This window comes from Helicoverpa armigera, chromosome 24, assembly GCF_030705265.1.
Source record: "Helicoverpa armigera isolate CAAS_96S chromosome 24, ASM3070526v1, whole genome shotgun sequence".
Classification (NCBI taxonomy): Eukaryota; Metazoa; Arthropoda; class Insecta; order Lepidoptera; family Noctuidae; genus Helicoverpa; species Helicoverpa armigera.
Window position 1 is genome coordinate 6,763,377 of NC_087143.1, and position 22,882 is coordinate 6,786,258.

At 34.5% G+C, this 22,882-nt stretch overlaps 1 protein-coding gene and 1 long non-coding RNA gene across 2 annotated transcripts in view; one reads left to right on the forward strand and one right to left on the reverse strand.

Moving 5' to 3' along the window:
• Positions 1-22,882, forward strand: part of LOC110371181 (cell adhesion molecule Dscam2) — a 120,921-nt gene that overhangs the window by 61,716 nt on the left and 36,323 nt on the right. The window contains 1 exon segment of the mRNA XM_064041208.1: positions 19,392-19,458. Within this exon segment, the coding sequence (XP_063897278.1) occupies positions 19,392-19,458 (67 nt within the window).
• Positions 2,489-3,408, reverse strand: LOC135118663 (uncharacterized). The gene is made up of 2 exons (XR_010277705.1): positions 2,776-3,408; positions 2,489-2,626 (listed from the first exon to the last, which is right to left on the reverse strand). It is a non-coding gene; the product is annotated as an uncharacterized LOC135118663 (long non-coding RNA).

The following is a 22,882-nucleotide window of genomic DNA, read 5'->3' on the forward strand; positions in this document are numbered from 1 at the left end:
AACGCCACACAATCTTGCACTTAGAACTTTCTAGAAAGCCAAAAGTAATAAAATTTTACAAACTAGCTTTTGCCCGCAACTTATCTGTTTTCTGTGTGGATTTGAAGAGGTTTTGCTTGAGATAAAAATTATTGTAAGTGATAATTTCGACCAGGTCGCCTCCAACAGGTATCTGTGGAAATCTAAGGGGGAGGCCTATGTTCAGCAGTGGACGTCCTATGCCTGAGATGATGATGATGATAATTTGGTTTGCAACGTACCTAAGTGTTTACTGAGTTTAATCTTTAACAATTAAGTATTATCCCTTTTTTTTGTTTAAGTAAACTAGAACTTTTGCAAAGTCTTGAATTTGTCAGATTACTAATTATTCGGATAGATTACTTGCAAAATTTTTGGACTTGGAAATTAGCTACCAGTACCTACTGTACTTATGAAAGATTATTCTAAAAGATAGAATAATTCATACATGAACATAATTTATTCTGGAAGCTCATACCACAAAATTATAAAAATAGAAGACCATTCACCCCTAAACAATTTAGCCAAAAAATCCAATCTAGACAATTTCAATTGATCACGAAGTCCCACACAGTCTTCAACTCAGAACTTTCTCGCAAGCTACAGTAATAAAATATAACAAATTGTCGGTAACCCGATATCACTGAACCCTTTGAAAACCCGACACGTTACCGACTAATGGGGGTTCAGTTTTGTGTTACATGATAAGAAACACGATCTTTTGTGGAATGGAATTGAAGATTCTGAAGGTATGCAAAGATTTGTTACTGTTTTTATGTGAATGAAAAAATGTTTTGGTGATAGACTGTTTTTTTACTAAAGTGTACCGACAAATGTTTGGGATTGATAAAAGACGAGAGAGATTATTTAGTGGTTCGTAAAATAATACTTTTCTATACTACTATATATTCTGTATATACACTTGTACCTCTATATACTATATTACTTGTTATTAATGCAAACCTGTCTTACTTTTTAGGACAACAAAAAACATATTCGATCCTATTGATGATGATTTCCTTTCAAAATAAATCCCCTATATTCTCTATAAATAGCAAAATAATGAGTTCCCCAGCTACAACCAGCATACAAATGATATTCGCACACAACAACCAAACTAATATGAATAACAAATTGTGCATTTGTAACTGTGCAATTGCAATTTCATCTATTCCCGTTGTATTCAAAGTTAGATAGTCTAGTTTTGTGTTAATTAATCCATTTTATTTAAGTGGCTAACCTCCCCACTCAGAGACATTCAATGATTACTTAAGTCACTCCTTAGTGACGGATGCCCGTTTTCACCAACGAATACCTAAATTTAGGGAGCATTTACGGAACACTTAATAAGAATTTCATTTTCACCAAAGCCTAGGTGTCAATTTTAACCTAAAAATTTCACTTAAACTTGGGAGCCCGATTGATGCCTGCTTAAACAACTCCTATCATTATCATTACAGAATACAAACATATTTTGAACCGTTTCTGGCGATGGATAGTGAAATGTACCTTTATATGTTATGTAATACCAAAAATACCATGTTTAAAAAGCAAAAAAAAAAAATGAAACGTAAACTTTTAGAAAGTTTAGAAGCTGTGGAGGTTGTGGATATGTAAAATAATAATCATTAGAAGACCACGTACCTATCTTACGTGAAAGAGCAGATGTCTGAGAAAAAAGTACGATGATCATGACTTTTTTATAAGATTATAGGTTATCACTTGCTATGAATGCACTTGCTAGGTCGTGATGTCGCTGAATTATTCAAAAATAGGAAGTCCTGCATGTCCATAAATATACAGACCATAACAGATGCAAATCTGGTAATCACTGATGTAGTTTCGCGGTGGCCGGGACAACTATAGGCCTATTCAGACCTAAGCGGTATTCGCTACCGTCTACGGCAGAGAAAACCCTGTGGGTATGCGGTAATATGACTGTTCAGACCTAAGCGGTATTCGCTACCACCTGCGACAGAGAAAACCCAGTGGGTATGCGTTAATATTACTGTTGATGTTCGGGATGCATGCCGCTGCTGCCGCGCGGTATGTACTTCTACCCACAGCGGCAGTGGATATCGCTCAGGTCGCTCTAGCCGCGGTATAGTTATCGGCACGGATATTGAGCCCTGACCTTCACCTGCGCAGAAGCCATTTATTGGTTTATTGCCTTGTGTACAGTGCGCAAAGCGATCCCCACTCTTCCGCCGAGAGCTCAATATCCGTGCCGGTAACTATACTTGATACTAAATACCTGAGCGAAACCGGCGCGGTATCTACCTCTACCCACAGCGGCAGCGAATATCGCTCAGGTTTGAATAGGCCTTAAATACCAAAACTGCAGTAGATACCAATGATTCGAAAATGGTGAATATGGAGGAGCCTATCTCCTAGGTGATAGGGGATACCCTCTGGAGGTAAGAAGTAGGCTAACATTGAACATAATAAATTATGTAAATTAAAACAAAGATAGTAAACAAATATTTTAATATTAGTCCTCATATGATGTACCAAACATTATCATCATCCTCCTGCACCAATTCAATTTGAGGTGGGCTGGGCGCAGCATGTTTTTACACGTCTTTCCAATTTCTCGCACCACCTGAAACTAAATAAATATATAATTTTAACCCCATACTTAAATCCATCAACTCATGGAGAACAAAAATACAATGATGACAGTAAAACAAGGAACACAGTGTTACGGCAATATCTTAATACACTATATTATTATACACAGATATTATTCACATTTACCTGTAAAGGGTTCCTGTCGCATTAAAACTATTTGTGACTGGATCCAAGCTTTGTTTTTGGCTTCGTTCGTGGTCCCATCCGTTTTTTGTTTAATATTGTGTCTCTATGAGACGTCAGCAATTTCACTAGCTTGTCTTTTTCTTCTGCAAGAAAGGTTTATCCTCGTTTTCTCTTCTCTGCCAAAATAAACTTATCTATTCAACAATAATAAACCCAAAATTAACCTCACTCTATGTACACATACACTGACATACACATCAGTCAATTTGACAAAAGCGCGAATGACATAGGTAAAAATTCACCTATAGAAAACCTCTTTACTGTTTTATTGCATAAAACATAGCGTAATGTAGTTTAAGTTAAATTAAAATAACATCACAAGAAAAAAAACTCACAGGCTTTAGTAATATATACTCGATAGACGTTTATTTCTTAAGAAGTACTGAAAAATCATTTTATCGATAAAATATCGACTTTTCTTTATCGTTTGTAGAACTAGTGATCTGTCACTTACTTGAGGGATCCATGTACAAGTGTGGTGAAAATGAATTTAGGTAGGTGTCAAATTGGGAGGGATCCTTACTAAAAGTAGCATTTAGATAGGGAAACGGTAAGAGGTTGTTGGTGAAAACGGGCAGGAATGTCATACAAATCATTTACTAAGGAATGGCTTAAGTAATCATTAAATGTCTCTGAGTGGGGAGGTTAGTTCGAATGCCGTCAATTGATCATAAGATTAAGCAACGCTGCAGGCGGTCCGTGGATTGATGACCATCTTGTCATGACGAGTTCCTTCGCTTTGGAAGGCATATCAAATTGGTAGGTCCCAGCTGTCATTTGAACATCTATGGCTGTCGTTACAAGTTGTGATAACCGATCATTCCTTAGGTAAAACTGGAAAGACTAATTTACTCAAAAGTCGTTGGAGCAAGCTTTTTTGGTACAAAAACTATTTCTATAAGCATAAAAAAATATTAAAAAGAAATTAATAAGTTCAAACTAAGCGTCATAATTTATTTCTTTCTCACTGAAAATTTTTATTTAGTAGCCAACTTCACTTGTCTAAAAGAACGGAAGGAAAGTTTAATTAAAAGTTTCATATTTCATTTTCAACTAGATTCCGTGACTTTCTTACTGTTCAGTTCAGTTAGCCTGCGCAAACTGAGGACTATAGAATACAGTCGGCCGACTATCGGCCCGTTGATAGGAAAAAAATCCGACACCGAACAAATACCTGATCGTTGTTACACGGGCTGCTGAGCATGGGCTATCGGGTTCGATTCCCGGTTCGGGCCGAAATCGCTTTGTGGGTTTTAGAAACTTGCACAAAGCAGCCCGGAGCATGGAAGTTGGTGATTGAGACACCCGTGCATCGGACATCACGTAAATGCCGGTACTGCTCCTGATCTCTCTCTGGTCGTGTCGGATTGCCGTCCCATCGGGCTATAAGAGTGAAGAAATAGTGAGTGCACCTGTGTCTGGGCGAATGCTTACATTGTGCACTATAATATGTCCTGCGCAGTTGACTGATCTCAGCAACAACCGCAGTTGCCGATAAACGGCTAGGAGGACATCATCATGACTTCCATTAATCTTTATGAGCCCATACAAACTATCGGCCGACTAAAAGTTTTTAGTGTGCGCGCGCTCTTAGTTAATTAAATAGTTTGACAATTTGGTAAGTTTCTTTAATTAAACTAGTTTTTTGTTTTATATTTTTCTTAATGGAACGAACGTTTCGTTGATATTTCGATAAGTAGTTACTTAAAAGTTTTGCAGACTTGGAAGGAGGAAATAATGAGAAACTTATAATATTTTCTGAAAGTTTGAATGTGTTTTGCTAATTATGAAGTTCGACTTTAGGTTTTATTCCATTTTCTTTATTTTTGGTGTCTCATATTTCGTTTGCAAGGTGGTTTAAAAAATCCTTTAGGAAACGTGATGACAATCGGTAATTTAAACAAATTAAAGTATCGAGCATGGGTTTATCTATGAAAAAATCGGTTTATCTCTTGAATGAAAGTGATGGTTTATTGATTATATTATTAATCGAAAGCCAGTACTTATTGTTCAAGCATGAAGCTTTACGTGCCTGTATCTGTTTTTAGCGGACTATTTCCCCTCGATACGTAATGTCTACAGCAAAACTCTTAAAATGGATACCAAAAAATCACTGTTGTTACAACACAAATTCTTATAACCACAGCATTATTTATTAAAACAAAAACAAGTTTATGCCCCCAATAAACGCCGTCATACCTGTTACCATGGCAACCTGCAAATCCTTTTCTTCATCAAAACAATTTGTATAAACAAAACATCTACATAAAACAGGTGTAATATTGTATACAAAAACAAATGAATGTTTTATGTATAGCTGTGATGAAAGGTGGAAGATTTTAGAAGAAAATATGTTAGTTGGTTTTTGTCTGTGTGTGTGTGTGTGTATTGTGAATGAGTGTTGTTGTTTAAGATATATTATGTAGTAACCCTAAATCGAAAACCTGATTATTTCCCTACATCTGCATGTAACAAATCTTGTAGGTCAATAAGTAAGGTTCACAATATGTTATTATTTTAAGTGGTTGCCGGTTCTGCTAGTAGTTTTGCTAACTTCCTGAGGGAACTTCTCCTCAAAACCGGATAAGTTTTCTATATACGTATTATTCTGATATTTAAGCTACATATATTACCTGCTACCAAGTTTTAATAAAATCCATTCGTAGTATTTACGTGGAAGAGGCATAAACATCCATACATCTATTCAACCATCCATACATATAAAAAAACTTACTCATTTACAATATTAGTAATAGGCACATGTGATATAGAATTTTCACGCATTAAAAGTAAGTGCCTAAGCACAAAAATAAGTCGCACAAATCTAAGTTTAAAAAAAAACTGATGTTCTTTCACACAGCGTTAAAAACGCGGTTCTTTTTTAACATACACAGTACGTAATCCGTCTTATTCGAATATACTATAGAAAACACACGCTGTCAATTTTATACTTATCTTGCCTAACAATGAGAAGGAATCCATCAAAGGATAAGCCTGTCAAGTTTGATAATCAAGGTACAATATTACCTCAGCAATGTTTGTTCAGGTCCAAGCTTAGATATCGTGGTACTAAAGTATGATTAATTTATTGACCATTGAATTTTCGAACGAAAAATTAAGTAGGTAGGTAGGAATTGTACGGTAGTTATATCTTTTATATCTATCCTAAAAAATACTGTATTGAAAACCGCGTCAAAATCAGTTCAGTCAAACCTGAGAAAATCGCCCAAAAATAAAAATATAATGTGAATTCGGTTCAGTCCTTTAACAAAGAAAATACTACAGCACATTATTTCTTCTCTATGTTTCATTTTCCATTTTGCCTAACACGAAAGTAAATCTGTATGTTATGCTTTTATGTAGAATGGCTGAAGCAATGGAGATGAAATTTGGCATAGGGAGAAGAGTGACTTTTTTCATCTGGAATCTGGAAGTAGTTACTTCAAGAGGCGGGTGAAACCACAGACGGAATCTAGAGTGCTTATAAGTTGAGTATGACATTGAAAATGTGAAATTGTACTAGTTCTGTTCCACAATTTCAATAAGTAACTTAATTCCTTCCATTTTGATATAACTTTACCATGTTTATAACTTCACAGCGTTAACAAAAAATCTGGTTATTTTTACCTCAAACCAAGTATCATAATTTTCGCCAAAGCCAAGGCAGGTCTATTAAAGTATAATATAAACCAAAAAAATCTAATTACGTTGAAAAAATGAAATATCCCAGCTAAAGTAGAATTTCGTCGCCTCAAACTAAGAGTAGGCTGGAGATAATTGAAATGTAAGAAGAAAACAAATGCCAGTTACTCTTACCTACTTACTAAGGTGTAAATAAGGTGGATGAGGCATTTTAATATCTTTACAAGAGAAAAAAGAAAAATAAGTAAGGCTCTGACTATGGGTGTAGGTAAAAATGATTTTTTTTTCTTATTGGTTAAAGGGTATAAAGACAGATATTTAGGTTATATTTTTTAAAGTAAGGCAAATATTTTTCTGAAGATTGGCGTTCAATGAAATACACCTGGGAAGTTAAATTTAAAATCGTATTACAATGCAATAGCAAGAGTAGATTTAGAGCCATATATTTGATTGAATCTAAAGTTAGCTCTGACTGAGTTATTTTCTGTAACACAGCTCAGATCTGCGTCTTTATTCAAGACTAGCTGTTTTTCCCGGTTATAACGGCGGACGTCCAGGGGGATAGTTGGACTGAAAGTCGGTTCAGTAGTTTAAGGCAAAAAAAAATAAACAAAAAACCCGCCGTATCACTAGTTACACAGCTAGTCACATAACTAGTTCCTTCTATATAAGAAAATCTCCGTACATTATTTTTTTATGATTTGTAATTTTCTTTTTTGTAAAAAAAATCTGAAAAACACTATACCACATCCAACCTAACATTTCAAGACAAGACAAGCCTAAGATTGCGGCCAAATCCAGGACGCCATATTGCCCACAATCTTGTTTTATCCAGTTAATTCCGGTTAATACCAGTTCACGTCGGTTCACTGGTAGCTCATAATTACACGGACGAACTAAGCTATGCTAGTCAGTTTGTTCCAACCATTCTCTTGGTTAAATCCAGGTCTTAATTTGGTCTTAGTAATCGAGATTTTCTTGTACAACTTTTGTTTGTAGTTTTCTTTAACCCTAGATTACTACTCATGTTGCGACGCACAAAGAAACTACTCATACGCTTGCGAGGCGCATCATATTTACTAATGATTTTATTAAAAACCTATTAGTATGATTGATATTTTTTGACTGTTTATGTATTTATGTAGATTACTAAAAAAAGAAAAACACAATTTTAATTAATATTTATATATTTTTATTACAAAATCTTTAATCAAATAAATCTTAGAAACCAATTTTAGGAACTTAAGCAATTTAACAGTCTTCTCATTAAAAATAAAAAAATAAAAACTTAAATTATACAATTCTCTTGAAAAATTGTAAATTATGAAGTAATCAACCAAAAAAAAATAACAATGTAACAAAAAAAATATTTTAGATGCATCCGATAGATACATGAACTTGATGTATATGTAGATTTTTGGCACTTGGCGCACGTCATTTTGGACATCCTCTTCTTTTTAGATGTACAATAAGAGCAATATCTTCTTTTTTTTTGGCGGTGGTGGACCCTCATTTTCTTCAGAACGGTCATCGGAAGGTTTTTTGAGGTTAACTTCAATTATATTCCGGATATTGCTCTTCAACGTAGGTGCTTCTAGTCATTTTTGCATCCATTCAGTAGTCAACTGCCTGCTAAGTTTTTTCATAAATTGTCTTCGACTTAGGGGTTTTTTATTTTTTTTAATATGTTATGACAATATATAACATACTAGTATAACATATGAATTTACAAAAGATATATAGAATAACTAATAATGAACAAAAAACACTAACAAAATAATTTGATTAATAGCGTAAAACTTACATACAAACTACTCATACGTCTTTGGAGCGCCAAGGGTAGTAATATCAAAAAAACTATTACACTTACCGTAACGCAACCACCGTCCTGCGACACATGCTGGCATGGACTGAGATGTCCTAGAACGTGAATGCTGTACGAGCAAAGGATAAAAAGAGAGAGCAAAATATCAAAATCGCGGGCGCCTCTGCGACGTAGAGTAGTAATCTAGGGTTAATTAAATTAGTGGGGTAATTATTTTGCTTGTGTTGTCTGAGGATTGTTTGTTTTGGTGAATTTGTAATTTGGTGCTTTGGTTTAACGGCTTAAAGAGGAACCGTCGAACCACCAAAACTTTTAAACGTCTGTTGAACACTTGTCTACAAAAATGACAGATTATGACGTTGAAATAAGGATAATGTTGCAGCCACATTAGACAAGTGTTCAACTGATGTCTAACGTTTTGTAAGAGTCTTTTAAGAGTGTCTATATCAGGATTTGTATTCTACATAGTTTTAGGAATATGCTATAAATTGTTAAGTTGCTCAACTCAACTATTTATGTTCATTTAATTACAATAACTTGAAGAATTTGGAATAAGCAGCTATATAGCTTGAACGCACATGATATCAAAAATAACCATCTACAAAAGGGAAAAATACCAACAAATATTCTAAAATTATTTTTAAAACTTTTTTATTTTTTATTAGTTTGCTATTAATGTTACAATTGACTTATTTTTTATCACTCCAAATTGAAAAACCACCTACGCAAAAATTACGATTTTAATAATTCATTCCAACAAATCAAAAACCTGTGACCGATTGTCGCTCGCCAAATATCTTCAATTTGAAAAGAAAATCATGAAATATTCATAGTCACCCTCAATTCCGCTCCGTGGATAAAATACTTATTTTTTAGCATTTTTCGATAAACAAATGCAAATTCTTTCGACAACACTTAGCTGGTAACACCGGATATTAATATTTTTTTCTATTAAGGTTTATTTTTTGCCAGTACTTTTATTGTTTGTATCAAAGTTATATTTTCGACAAAGATTACTTTTTTGTGATAGATTACTATGTATTTTTATTTTTAATTCAGATGAGGTTTGGTTCTGTATAACAAGATAAAAGCTCTCCCGAGAAATCTTAATCAAAGTTATTTTTTAATTACAACAACGCCGACGCCATCTTAAAGGTTAATCGCTAACCTTTTTTATAAAAAGCAAATTTTAAAAATAGAACGACCTGTCATCCTTAATACAAATATCATCAGCCAATCCAATTCGCTTAAATTCAATAGTCATCCAAAGATATAGGTTAAAAACATAACGTTCCATTTTTTAAATTGGCCGGCTAATATCGAGAGTGGCTTGTAATGTGACAGGTGAAGCGACGGCCATATTGACTTGTTACATGTGTGCCAATATTTTTGCAATGACGTGTACAGTGGGTTGTATTTTTGGCCTGAAGTGTACGAGTTCATTGTAAATTGAAATGGACGCGGGTTTTATTGGTTTTGCATAATCTATTGGTTTGTTTAGAATTTTAGGTGAGCTAGATTTTTGCTTTTGTTAACTTTTTTGCCTTGACTTTAATTTTGGGTACGGTTAGAACAAACAAACATAGAACTAGAGGTAAATAAGATAATAATTCAGTATTTTTGCACGATCAAATTATTTTAATGTAAAAAATCCGATATTTTTTCAAGTGGGTGTAGAATTAATTTTTTCTCTCATATTGGCCAGTAACTATATGGAAATAGAAAAACAATTATTGCCTTTAAATCTGCCCTACTACACATTTTTTAAAGCACCGTTATATGACTTTATACAACTAAAATTTTAAAGATTTTAAATTAACATTGACATCTGAAGTGAATGACCTCTGAGATGATTCACCAAATAGTTGCCCGGATTCATAAAGTACATAATTTAATCCAAAATCAATACCTTAATCCTATTTTAATTAGCACTTAATCACTTTAGTTGTGTAACCCCAAAACATAATATTCTGTATGTAATTACAGCAAGATTAAATAGAGCGTGTCGCAGACTGCAAACTTTTAGTTGGCCGACAGTTTGTTTAGGCTCATAAATCATTATGAAGATGAATGGTAGTACGCACATTACAAAGATCTCTTACTGACTGAAAAGGAGTCATGGTGGTCTAAAGTGGTCTAAAGTGGGTAAAGAACCAACCTCTCAAGGCACCTCCCTTCGATTCCAGGTCAGGCAAGTACCAATGCAACTTTTCTAAGTTTGTAGGTATGTACTTTCTAAGTGACCACACCAATGACTGAGTTTCGGATGGCATGTTAAACTGTAGGTCCGACTGTCACTGAACATCCTTGCGATCGTTTCGGGTAGTCAGAAGCCAGTAAGTCTGACACCAGTCTAACCAAGGGGTATTGGGTTGCCCTGATAACTGGTTTGAGGAGGTCAGATGGGCAGTAGCTCCTTGTCAAACATTGGTACTCAGCCGCATCCGGTTAGACTGGAAGCCGACCGCAACATAGTTAGGAAAAGGCTCGGAAGATGAAATGAGTCGGTCTGATACCGGCTAAATACCTAGTCTTTGTAATGTACGTACAACGATTCATCTACATACTGATTTATGAACCCATACAAACTGTCGGCCGACTTAAAGTTTGTAGTGTGTTGGTATTCGATATGGAGCGTGCGTTTGAAAAGGGTTTGGCAGTGTCCTGTGTCACCTACATTTTGTGAGGAAGGCAAGGGTGATGTAGTATGTATGTGTATGCTGGGTAGTTTAGCTTAGTTAAGCTTAGTTTTTCAAGTTGGGGATGTTTATCATCATCATCATCATCCTCCGAGCCTTTTCGGTCGGCTTCCAGTCTAACCGGATTCAGCTGAGTACCAGTGCTTTACAAGAAGCGACTGCCTATCTGCTACTGCGAGTTGGGGATGTTTATATAGCTCAATAATAAATAAAAATAAAAAAATGCAATCAATAAATCAATCGCATATTAAAACAGATGTAGATTTAAGATGGACATATTTAAAAAAAAAAAAAAAACGGTTTTGTGAATCAAAAGTTTGCTTGAGCACGCTAATCTTGGGTACCTACTACTAAGCCGTATTGAAAAAATATTTCATTGTTTTATAGTCCATTTAACGAGGATGGGTCTAAGCTACATTTTATCCTTTTGCGCAGAGTAGTTCCTGAGAAAAAAACCAAAGTGAAAAAAATTCCTCCATCTACATTTTCCCAACCATCCCAACCCAACTTACCTAACATATGTAACTTAAATAAGAAATCCAAAAAAAACATGGCTCCCAGAAAGTGAGCCCCCACCCTAAGAAGTACAATTAGTGGCCGCCGTACAAGTTAGGGGCAAGATACACAGGCTATAAGGCTAATGGACTAGAAACGCCCATTACGAGGTACAACATTTGGGGGAAAGGTACGACCGACACTGCGTTTGGGCAAGATGGTTTGTTTTCTTTATTTGGCTTTTGTTTTTTCCTATGATGTATCTAGTAGGTACTTTGTAGTGGTCTCTTGGTTTCCTAATGAAAAAAGATGAAATAAATTATAATAATATGAAGATTTTGTTTGTTTGCCTGAAGTTGGTATTCATAGGAGGTCTGATATGAATAATTATTCCAATGTGAAATAGCTCATTTATCGAAGAATGCTGCAGGTTTTTTAATCCGGGTGCGAGAGCTTTCCCAGAGACGTGGCTAAAACCGCCGGCTGAATAGATCCGAGTTCTTGTATTGAAAGCTAGCACATACAAATGTTTATAATTAATGGTAAGAGAAAATAAACGAAGGCAAATGAGAAACGGTATGTCATTTTCCCTATATGACTTTTAGCACCTACGCTGTATTAGGTAAAGCCTCAAAAAGTGACGATGCAAAATAGGTAAAAGCTGTCCGCTTATTTTCAAAAACTTTACACAGTAAGGTATTATTTTTAAACGCTCCTAGATTGGCTTTCGCTTAAGCTATGTATTTAAATTCCGGTCACGTAACAGATTCTTGGAAAACATTAAACAGACTTGGCTACTTTTGAACGACATTAAATCGGTGGACTTAGGAGTTTCTATTAAGGAGATTTTAATCTAGAACTAAGTGGATCTAGTACAAAACTAATTGAAAATAGAATTTAATTTAGCTTTTACTTAATTATGTTATCATGGTCTTTAAGATGCCAGGAGTGAGTGATTTTAAAAGAAAGCTGGAATGCAAATTCTTTTTTTTAGATAGGCACCTTTTTCTTCGGAAAATGACAGACTTACATTATAGTCATACTGACTAAAACCAGTCTGTCTTTCTTGTGGTGCTCTTCATGTACCAAGGCCAAGGGGAAAACGTATGGTTTTGAGTCTAAAACAAGATTAAATACTCACCAGGGATACCAGCTCTGGTCATTTTAACCTTTTTTAATTCATCATCAAAGTACCATGTAAACGATAGTTTTAAGAATTAAGTGTTTCGTGAAAGAACACATTTTTCCATATTGAATTTTCGCTAGTTTTTCGTAACCGATTTTTTATACTATCCCTTAATACTTATAGTCTAAAAATATCACAAAAGATCACGTAAATTGGATAAGACTAGACAGATTCCTGACTAATTCTATAAAGCAATCAGTAGAGATAATTCTATCACATTATTTTGTATCTGAACTGACAGACAAACAACTTAAAGATTCTATTTGCGAAAGTCTAGTCTACATAATTGATACTGTTTTTTTATTTTGACTACATCTTGTGCGGAGATAATTGACTGGTACTAAAAGCTAAACTACGTTTCTTTTTAGGGGACTTAAATATCACCAGTAGTAAATAAATTATAGACTACAGTCTTAAATGTCACCATCTGTAAATAAATTATAAGGTTAATTTTGATGCTTAATGTATTCTTCAATTACGATGTGAACTTCTTTTTGGAACACAGTTTTTCTTAAGAAGGTTTGTGCTTCGATCTCGCCCACGTCAAATCTGGCCCGAGGACGAAATGTTGGGGCCGGTTTCGCCCGAATGTATTTTCATGTCTGGGCCAGTTGTCTTCAAGGAAAGCTACTGGGAGTCAAGTGGCCCATTAAATTACCATTACCCATTATTTATTCGGCTTATTTATTAGCCCAGTTTCCTTGGAATACCCCATGGTAACACTGGTTGTCCAACTTTCTGACTTCTGACTACCAGTAATGACTGCCAAAAGATGTTCAAATAATAACGTTACTTCTGAAACACTGAAGAAGTCGTCATGACACAGCCACTTGCCACCCATCCACGGACCGACTGCCCTAGCCATTACTTAACCTTATGATCATCTCTTACTTACAAACAATGATTAGCCACATTCGGCAAGTAGGATCAAACCTATTTGTAATTTTTGACATTCATAAGTGCTTGTAAAGGCATAAATGAAATAAATGATTTGACTTGATTCTTAATCTCTTAACTTAATCCCACTTAAGATTTTAGCAGTCTACATTACTTATTAATATTTTTTACACATCTCTAATTCTAGAACATTACCTACTATCTACTACACCATTAGGTCATCCCAGCAAGCCATGCCACAAATAATTACAACCTACCAACCAATTTCCATTACATTAGGCAAACACTTCAATTACGGCTGCATACATATTTGATCGCGCTCCTGTGAGCGCTGGTCCTACAGAACATTTGTTTCTAACGCTCCTTACATTAGTAATATTATTGTTGCAGTGTTGTTTTGTTTATATTGTTAATTAAGTATTTTGTTTATGTGTGTGTGTGAGATATTTGGTTGGGGAAATTATATGTATTCTAGTTATGAGTACCTATTGGTTCTATTTTCATGTAGGTGAATATGACTTGGTGGCTTCTGCGAGCGGTTGTCCTCGGGAACGAATTCGCACTACTGGTTGAAGAATAGCCTATAGTATTTCTAAATAAGTAGGCCATATTGCACTGAAATAATTTTTCAAATCGTTCCAGTATTTTCTGAGATTGTCGCATTCAAGCAAACAAAGAAGAACATTTATATAACAAAAAAAAACAGCAAAAGTTTTTTGGTTCCTTTGGAGGCTAAACAACAAACTGCTGAATCGATTTGAAAAACTCTTCAGTATTTTATACCGGTACGGGCACTAGTTGGCATCATCATGATAATGATGACATTAGTTAGGGGCCCAGATAAAACCGCGGGCAAGCGGCTAGTATTTCGAAAAATATAAGTATAAGTCCAACGAAAATAAATATATTAATTTAGCTTCCCGCTTCATTTTGTTTACCCGAGATTACCTGGTGAAAATTGGATTATATTTTTCCTGTTAGAGGTCATTTTCTTTTATACCGAAACGGAATTAAAACATCTTAAATTAATTAGGGGAAAAGCGGATTTATTTTTGTTCTATTTTTAAATTAATCGGATGATTAAAGTATTTTAAAATTGGGTAGAAAAGCAGGATTTAAACAACACGCAATACCTACATAAAGAGAATTTTGTTTCTGATTGCTACTAGAATCAAACCTATTTATAACTTTTGTCGTTCATAAGTGCATGTAAAGGCCTAAATGATTTGACTTTGACTTTGACTTCGATTAACCAACTTTGAAAAAAGACGTCATCCCCGATCGATTCAACTTTAATACTTTTCTTTCTTTTTTTAATATTAAAATATTACAGCAAACCATAATAATTATAGAAATAAGTGCTTCTAAAAAACATCTACCTTTTTTGAAAAAGATGCATGATAAAAAAACCAGACAAAGTCGGGCGCATAACTGATGCTTTTATACAACAGTAGCTTTTCATGTAATTACTTAGTTCAGTAATCAACTGGAAAAAAGGCTTTCTCCTAACTAGCTGCGAAACTACAAAACTGTTGTGAGTGGCTTTCATCATTGGGGTGGGGTTCCGTCTATGTTATTTATTGTTAACTTAGATACATTTGTCGATTTTCTTAAGAGTTTTAGTCATGTTAGATACATCTAAAAAATAGGAAAAAGAAAAAAAATATTTTGTAAAATATTCTTACAAAAATGGATATTGTCACAAATATGTATGTGCATTTTTGTCAATTCTATGGTGTATCAATCATTAATTATCAGACGAGCTGCTATTTCAAAGTTTTGATATTTTTGTACTTTTTGACAAGTCGGTTAGAAAACTCACAAAGTGATTTCAACCCTATCCGGGAATTGAACCCGAGCACTCACGTAACTCGACCTCAAGACTAGCAAGGCAACACTACTTAAATAAAATAGAAACAAAAAACTGAGACTTTTGGTAAACTACATGAACTTTGACTTTTGATCCAATCTCTAAAAAAAGATTTCCAAGAATGGAAAAGTTCGTGATTGTTTTCCAAACAAAACTGTCCAAATAAAAACACAAGGAAAAAGTAAATAAAAACTAAAACAACGCAATATCTCTCAACTTTAATAAAAGATGGAACTAATAGAGCTTTTAATGTAAGAACCTTTTAAAAACATTTTCATCATAAATAGTTTCATTGGAGTAAGCTGTGCTTTGCACTTTCTTAAGTGAGGGAGCAATAAGCTTTACGTGGTTGTAAATAGAATAGTTTTGTTTTGTTTATTTAGAGGAAGTATTTAATTTTTATTAGTTTTAAAGACAGTTGCAGTTTTTTGTGGTCTATGTTGCCGTTTTTTTCCTCGGAATCATTTATAAAGAAATTCCCTTATTAATAATAATATAATGATTTAATAATATAATGATTTATTTCTCTCCAAAAGGTACAGAGTTTGGTTCATGTCATATGTCAAATCATGTTTGTCACCTTTGTGAGAGCTGGAGTCCATAGTGGGTACGGGACCTGTATGACAGATCTCCAGGCTCTCACCCTCTTAAGTTATAACAAATAATACTATTATGTACTAATTTGAACACATAAAAGCCTTCACGTATCCCCTGAAAATATTAGAGCAGTATCATCAGCATAGGTGAAGATGGAAGCATTAGGAAGCTTTAACTGACAAAGATCATTTATATAGATCAGAAAAAGTGTGGGGCCGATAATACTGCCCTGGGGAACTCCATATGTTATTGGCAGTTCACCACTGGTCCAATCCCCTATCCTGAGACACTGCCGTCTGCCTGTGAGGTAACTTTTGAAAAGAGATAGTTGATTGCCTCTTATACCAATTTTTTCAAGCTTATCAATGAGGGTGGGCACAGATAAAGTGTCGAAAGCTTTCGCTAGATCAAGGAAGACGCCTATGACCTTCTGCTTTTCATTGTTCTTTATTTAAAACTAGCTTACATCAGCGATTTTACATAACTGCTACCCGAAAATACTAATCTCCATATCCGGATAAAATGTAACTTAAATGTTATTTCACAAAATTTCCCCTTAACAATATAAATGTGATATGATACAATTCGTATTGTCTATTCTTTTTTTTTGTTTTAAATCGATACTACTTTGTTTTCAATCAAATATGTACAATATATTTACAACCTTTATTATTTAGTTCTTGTCTATTGCACCTATGTTTCGCTACATAGCTGTTTAATTCACAATATATTTTAACCACACAAAAAATATGATCTACAAAATGGTTTTTCTCTTACCGAACCCTAAAACCCCCGACATTATCTACCACAAAAACTTAGTGGATACGCTACATCGAGCGTGCTAATAAGCACGCATCATTAGCCTGATGGCAAGATATGTTCGTTTGAGGCTTTTTTCATTCACTTTTACACATTCGTTCATTAAGTCCTTCATTCATTCGTTCATTCCTGTTGAGTGGAAAGTTATACGGCGCGTTTAGGCTTCGCAAAAGTTATCCGACAAAAAATGCAGACAAATTGGGGGTTTTTGAGTTTTATTTTTATGTCGTTTAAAAAATAAAAGCAATGAATTATTGATCATATAATGTCAATTATCTAAGTCTGCTATTTTCTGAAAAGTTTTTACTATATCAATGTATAATACTATGTTTTCTTTCTAATGATTTAAATCATATTATGTTCCAGTTTTTACTTGGTATCGACGAAGCATATTCTCTTTTCCTTACTAGGTATTATGTCTAACGTCATTTGACGAGTGACATTTTTACCACGATTATTTACCAATTTTCCGCTTAAAACTCCAATAAATATGCCACAACAATTAGAAAAAAATAAATAAATAACGCCCCACTAAAACCAAAAAGGCCCAACATTAACAACAAATATAGCAAAATAACCATTTAACAACACAAATTTATGTCGTTTCTAGAACAATAAATTGCAATTTGTGCCCCACCGCGATTTAATGAGCGCTCATTCATGCTAAAGATGAAATTTCACACTGAAAATTTCAATTTTCCCTACCCAGTTAACAAGTTGTATTGAGACTGGTATGAAAAGAGTCTCTGCCCTATTTTGGGTACAGTGACATCAATTATTGTCATTAGTGTTTCGTCCAACTGTTTTTTGGTGCAATTGTTGTACTTGTATTTTGTGAATCTATTTATTTTTGGGAAACTATTTAGATTGTACATTTTTGAAGTCAAAAGAATGGTCATTTTCAAAAGCAAAAGTATGTCGAAGTCTGTGTTCATCATCGGCCTATACCATTGCTGGGTTGCGGCCTGCTCTCACACAGAGAAGGATTGAGCGTTAACCACCACGCTTGCTCAATGCGGGTTGGTGATTTCAGACTTTATAGTCCAGGTTTCCTCAAGATGTTTTCCCTCACATTTGGTCAACCATCGGGGTCAGAGAAAAAATCTGATACGCGTAACAATTCCTACGTCATAAACCGACATTTTATTGGATATATTAGGTATTAAGCACACAGTAGCATTTCATTATAATATTCCAAAATGAATGCAATTTCAATCGCCATTGCAAAAAAAAACTGAAAAAATTATTTCACCAAATGGAGACCACTCCACGAAAAAAATCAAAACAAAAGCCAGTTACTCATAAATTGTAATTCTAAAAATAAACACTAAAATAATGAGTATAAAGCACAGTTTTCATGAGCACTGATTACAACAACTAGCGGAGGCAAAACTAGCATTTTTCTCAATTTCCTCCGCGAAGGTATGTGGTAATTATTATTTATGACTTAGTATTAAGTTAAGTTGATATAATTAGGCTCTGAGAAAAGCTTTGTTGCTTACTTTGTTGGGAATATTGTAATTGGTTTTTGGTAGGATAAGAAACAGATAAGTTATTTTCTTTTACCGTGTAAGAAAGTAAGGTAATTGCGCCATGGTAGGTACATATTTTTTTTTACATATGTGTGAAAAAAGTATAATAAATAAAAATAAAACAAGCATTTTGGGTTTTTTTGAGTTTTATATGTCAATTTTAAAATTATTTTTTGAGCATATTCATAAGGCACGTCCTACTTAAGATGCGTTCATCAAAAAATGCAGAAAAATGTGGGATTAAAAGACTTTCTTTTTGAACGAAGACTAAGCTCAGATTTATAAGAGACAAATTATAATCTACCTCTTAATATCTAGACCAATAACTTATAATCTCAAGTGTAACGTTATTAAAGTTTATTGCGCGTAAAACAAATTAAACCTTTACGAGCGTGCGTAAAACAAACGTCGCCTTTATATTCAAATTGTTTTGGATTCTAATTTCAGATCGTTAATTGTGACACTTAAAACCTTGGTATTTTATTTGACTTCTTGAAAGGGTTTTTAGTGCCTATTAAATGTATAAGAAAGGGGAAATAACGTTAAAGATTTTTGTCTTACTTTAAAATTGAATTGCAACGGGCTCATTCTTTGTTGGCATCAGTTTCCAGTCTAACTGGATGCAGCTGGGTACCAGAGTTTGACATGGATCGACTGCCTATCTGACCTCCTCATACCACCTACCCAAGGAACCCAATAGACCTAAAAAATACAGGTTGTCAGACTTACTGCCTTCTAACTACCCGTAACGACTGCCAAAGATGTTCAATGACAGCCGGGACCTATAGTTTAACGTGACCTCTGAAACACGGATTCACTGTGTATCCAAAATGAAAGCATTGAAAAGGTATAATTAGTAATTAAATTATTATTAAAATTGACAGTTTAAAAAGTTACTCTGATCGTCCCTCTTGTAATTAAGACAAAGTTTGAAGATTGTTTGAATTATGGTAAAGGGATAAATTAACTAATTATTAATTTTATATTGTTTCAGGTACTGGCATCACAGTTAATGTACATAGGAGAGAAGACCACACGCATATACTTGGGCAATACCAAAGGTGAGTAATTTTTATACCGTCATCATAATTTGTCTAGACTTTTCCCAACAATTTACAAGGAGTGACTTCCTGGCTGATCTCCTCAACCCAGTTATATGGACAAGCCCATTGTAAGATTGGTTGTCAGACTTTCAGGTTTCTAACTAAGCAATGTCCACTGTTTCGCGGTGTTTTATTTTTGCTGGGAAAACATTTAATGACCCCTCCAGTGACAGCCACTTGAAATTGCTTAAGGCCTTGATTTTTAGCATTTTTAAGTAGAGAATAGATTTTTTAATCATTATCACTTTTGAAAAATCTACTTTGGTACATAAATAATATTAAAATGCAAGTTTATGAAAAATCATATTTTCATTGAATCCAAGCCAAAATCTAAAACACTATTTCAACCACTCCAACGTCCCATTCCTTAGAAAACTATTTCCCGAAAGAGCTAAAACTTGAGCGGTTAAAAAATGTTCTTCATAAGTATAAAAACTTTCCGCTCGAGTCTCTTCGGATATTCACTTTGCAGTATATCGGTCGAGCGGTACAGTTAAATAAAAAAGTGCTTATCAGCTGTTGGAGATGGTTCCCGTTTTATTGGCTTTAAAGTTTTATGTTCGCGACTGTACCTGTAAAGTTGGGGGTGCATTGGGGTTTATATTTTTTGGTGAATTTTTCGCTTTTTGAGTTTAGAGTTTGTGATGGCATTTTGTTATAATATTAGGAAGATATAAGTTACTCGAATGCTTGTTGTGTATGAGGAAGTAACATTTATAATAACAGGGAAAAATGGTACAATAAAATAAACATTTTCTACGAAAATACATATTATTTTTTTGAGTTTATTATACAGCTCTTTTAGCCAGTAGATAAACCCAAAAAGTCTTCCAGTATTATAATAATTTTTTTACCCACCTACAATAGTTATGAACCCAGAAGCCATATTTCACACATTTACTGACAAAACGCCACAATATGTTTCAAGAATACCACTACTTCAGACTTCTTTATGGAACAGCACCCAGAGGACCGAATTTCCACAAAGTTTTCCGACTTCACTCGGACGTGTTACTCTAACCATGGAGAACAAAATCACTAGTGGAGATGACATAACGCAAAATCTCCTAAGAAAGTAGCGCGTCAAAATGCGGGTGTTCGGGGGACGAGGAACGTTACTAGCTCCGTCCTTCGAGAACCGATTTCTTGTAAAACCATCTATCAATCGACACAAACCTCTGACAGATGTCTGAAAGAACAAAGTCAAAAAAGTCAAACCATTTATTTAATTTTAGGCCTCTACAAGCACTTATGAACGAAAAATATTAAATATAAATATTGCAAAAGAAGTTTCACTACGAATAGGACGAGGAACCTGAATGTCTCGTTAGTTTAATAGTTACTGATCGTTTTGGTCACTCCTACCGTACGCTACTTGACCTACAAGAAACCTGACCTATCTTCTTTGTGGTATCTCTGCTATCTTTCCTTCCTCCGTGGCTCCGAGACTTGGACGTGTAACGTCTAACATACTCTTTATTCCCTTGCGTGTGAAAGCACTTTACAAATCGGTCGGCGATTGAATGTCCACTATTCAACTGTCATGCCAAAAATATAGTGCTTGATTCAAAAATATTTATTGAAGTTATTTATAGAGCAAAAAAATATGAGTTTTACATTATTTAACGTGTTGTGCATAAAATATCACTGTTCTGATCAGGACTTCGATTCAGGCGGGGGAAATCTTAAAGAAACTATGACTACAGTTACCAAATGTTATTGAATACGATTATGCGTATGAAATCTTTAATTGAAGCTCATTCTTTAAAATAAAAGTATTGTTTATTTAAAATCAACTTCATTGTCATTGTAGTCTAATAAGCATGGTGATTTCAAACCGTGTGTCTAGCAAACTGCGTGATAGGAATATTTTTTCAGAAATAACTTTTAAAACTCTAACTCTTTTTGACAAAGTCGGCTAAAATTGAATTCAAATAACGACCAAATCTCTCACTGCACCCACAACACAATATTTAACGCGAAAACTGACAAAGTAAGAACACTAAAGCGTTGAAATGTTAAATTGGGAGTGAGGTATTAAATTCCACTAACTTTCACAACGTCTGTTTATGGCAGATACGATACGAACGTATATAATAGGATATATGCATGTAGTACATATAATAGATGTTTTAGAATCTTGTGGTAAAGGCATGTGTTCAATATTATTAATGGATGTATTTTAGGAGCCTTTTCCCAACTATGTTGGGGTCGGCTTCCAGTCCAACCAGATGCAGCTGAGTACCAGTGTTTTACAAGGAGCAACTGCATATCTGACCTTCTCAAACCTGTTATCCGGGCAACCAATACTCCAATATAAAACTGGTTGTCAGACTTACTGGCTGCTAACTACCCGTAACAACTGCAAAACATGTTCAAATGTCAGTCTTTATCTACGGTCTATTGTGCCCTCTGCGAATACGGTCATTGATGTCCAATATATACATAGAAATTTCATACAAACTTAGAAAAGTTACATTGGTACTTGCCTGACTTAGAATCGAACCCACGCTCTCATATTTGAGAGGTTGGTTCTTTACCCTCGAGGCCACCACTACTAACTCCTAACGTTAATTCCCAAAACAAACATAGTCAAGTTTTTTGCACTACAATGTAATCATGTAGTATAATAATATCATGTAATATGCGCAGTAAATAAACGAGAATGATCGTGTGGATGGCATGTGTTAAATTTTATCGGGTTACGAATATTGAGCGAATTCTAGTGGGTGAATATTCATTCCCTTTGGGACAATAGTTCTTCTTATATCCTACTATCTTACCAATATCCTACTAGTCCTACTTATATTATAAATGTGAAAGTCTGTGAGAATGTATGGATGTATGTTTGTTATTCTTTCACGCAAAAACGGCTCGACCGATTTGGTCGAAATTTGGTAGGTAGATAGGTGATACCTTGGATTAACTCATAGGCTACTTTTTATCAACATACGACGCTGGTGAAGCCGCGGGCGGAAGCTAGTGTAGGTATACATGGGGTAACTATAGGATGTATTACTTATTTTTAACTAATATTATAAAAAGTTTAAACCGACTTCAAAAAAGGGAGGTGTTCTCAGTTTCAATTGTATGTATATCATGTAATATGCGCAGTAAATAAACGGGAATGGTCGTGTGGATGGCATGTGTTAAATTTTATCAGCTCTGTAAATGGGTTACGAATATTGAGCGGGTTCTAGTGAGAGAACATTCATTCCTTTGGGACAATAGTTTAGGTATTAATAGGGGATAGATTCCCCTATGAAGTGTTGTCAATGAAATGCTAAACTTAACTGTACTAATATAATTAAGAGGATTTTTTTTGTTCGTTTGTACATTGAAGGCTTTGAATCGATTCGATAAATTCACTGTTGCAAAGCTA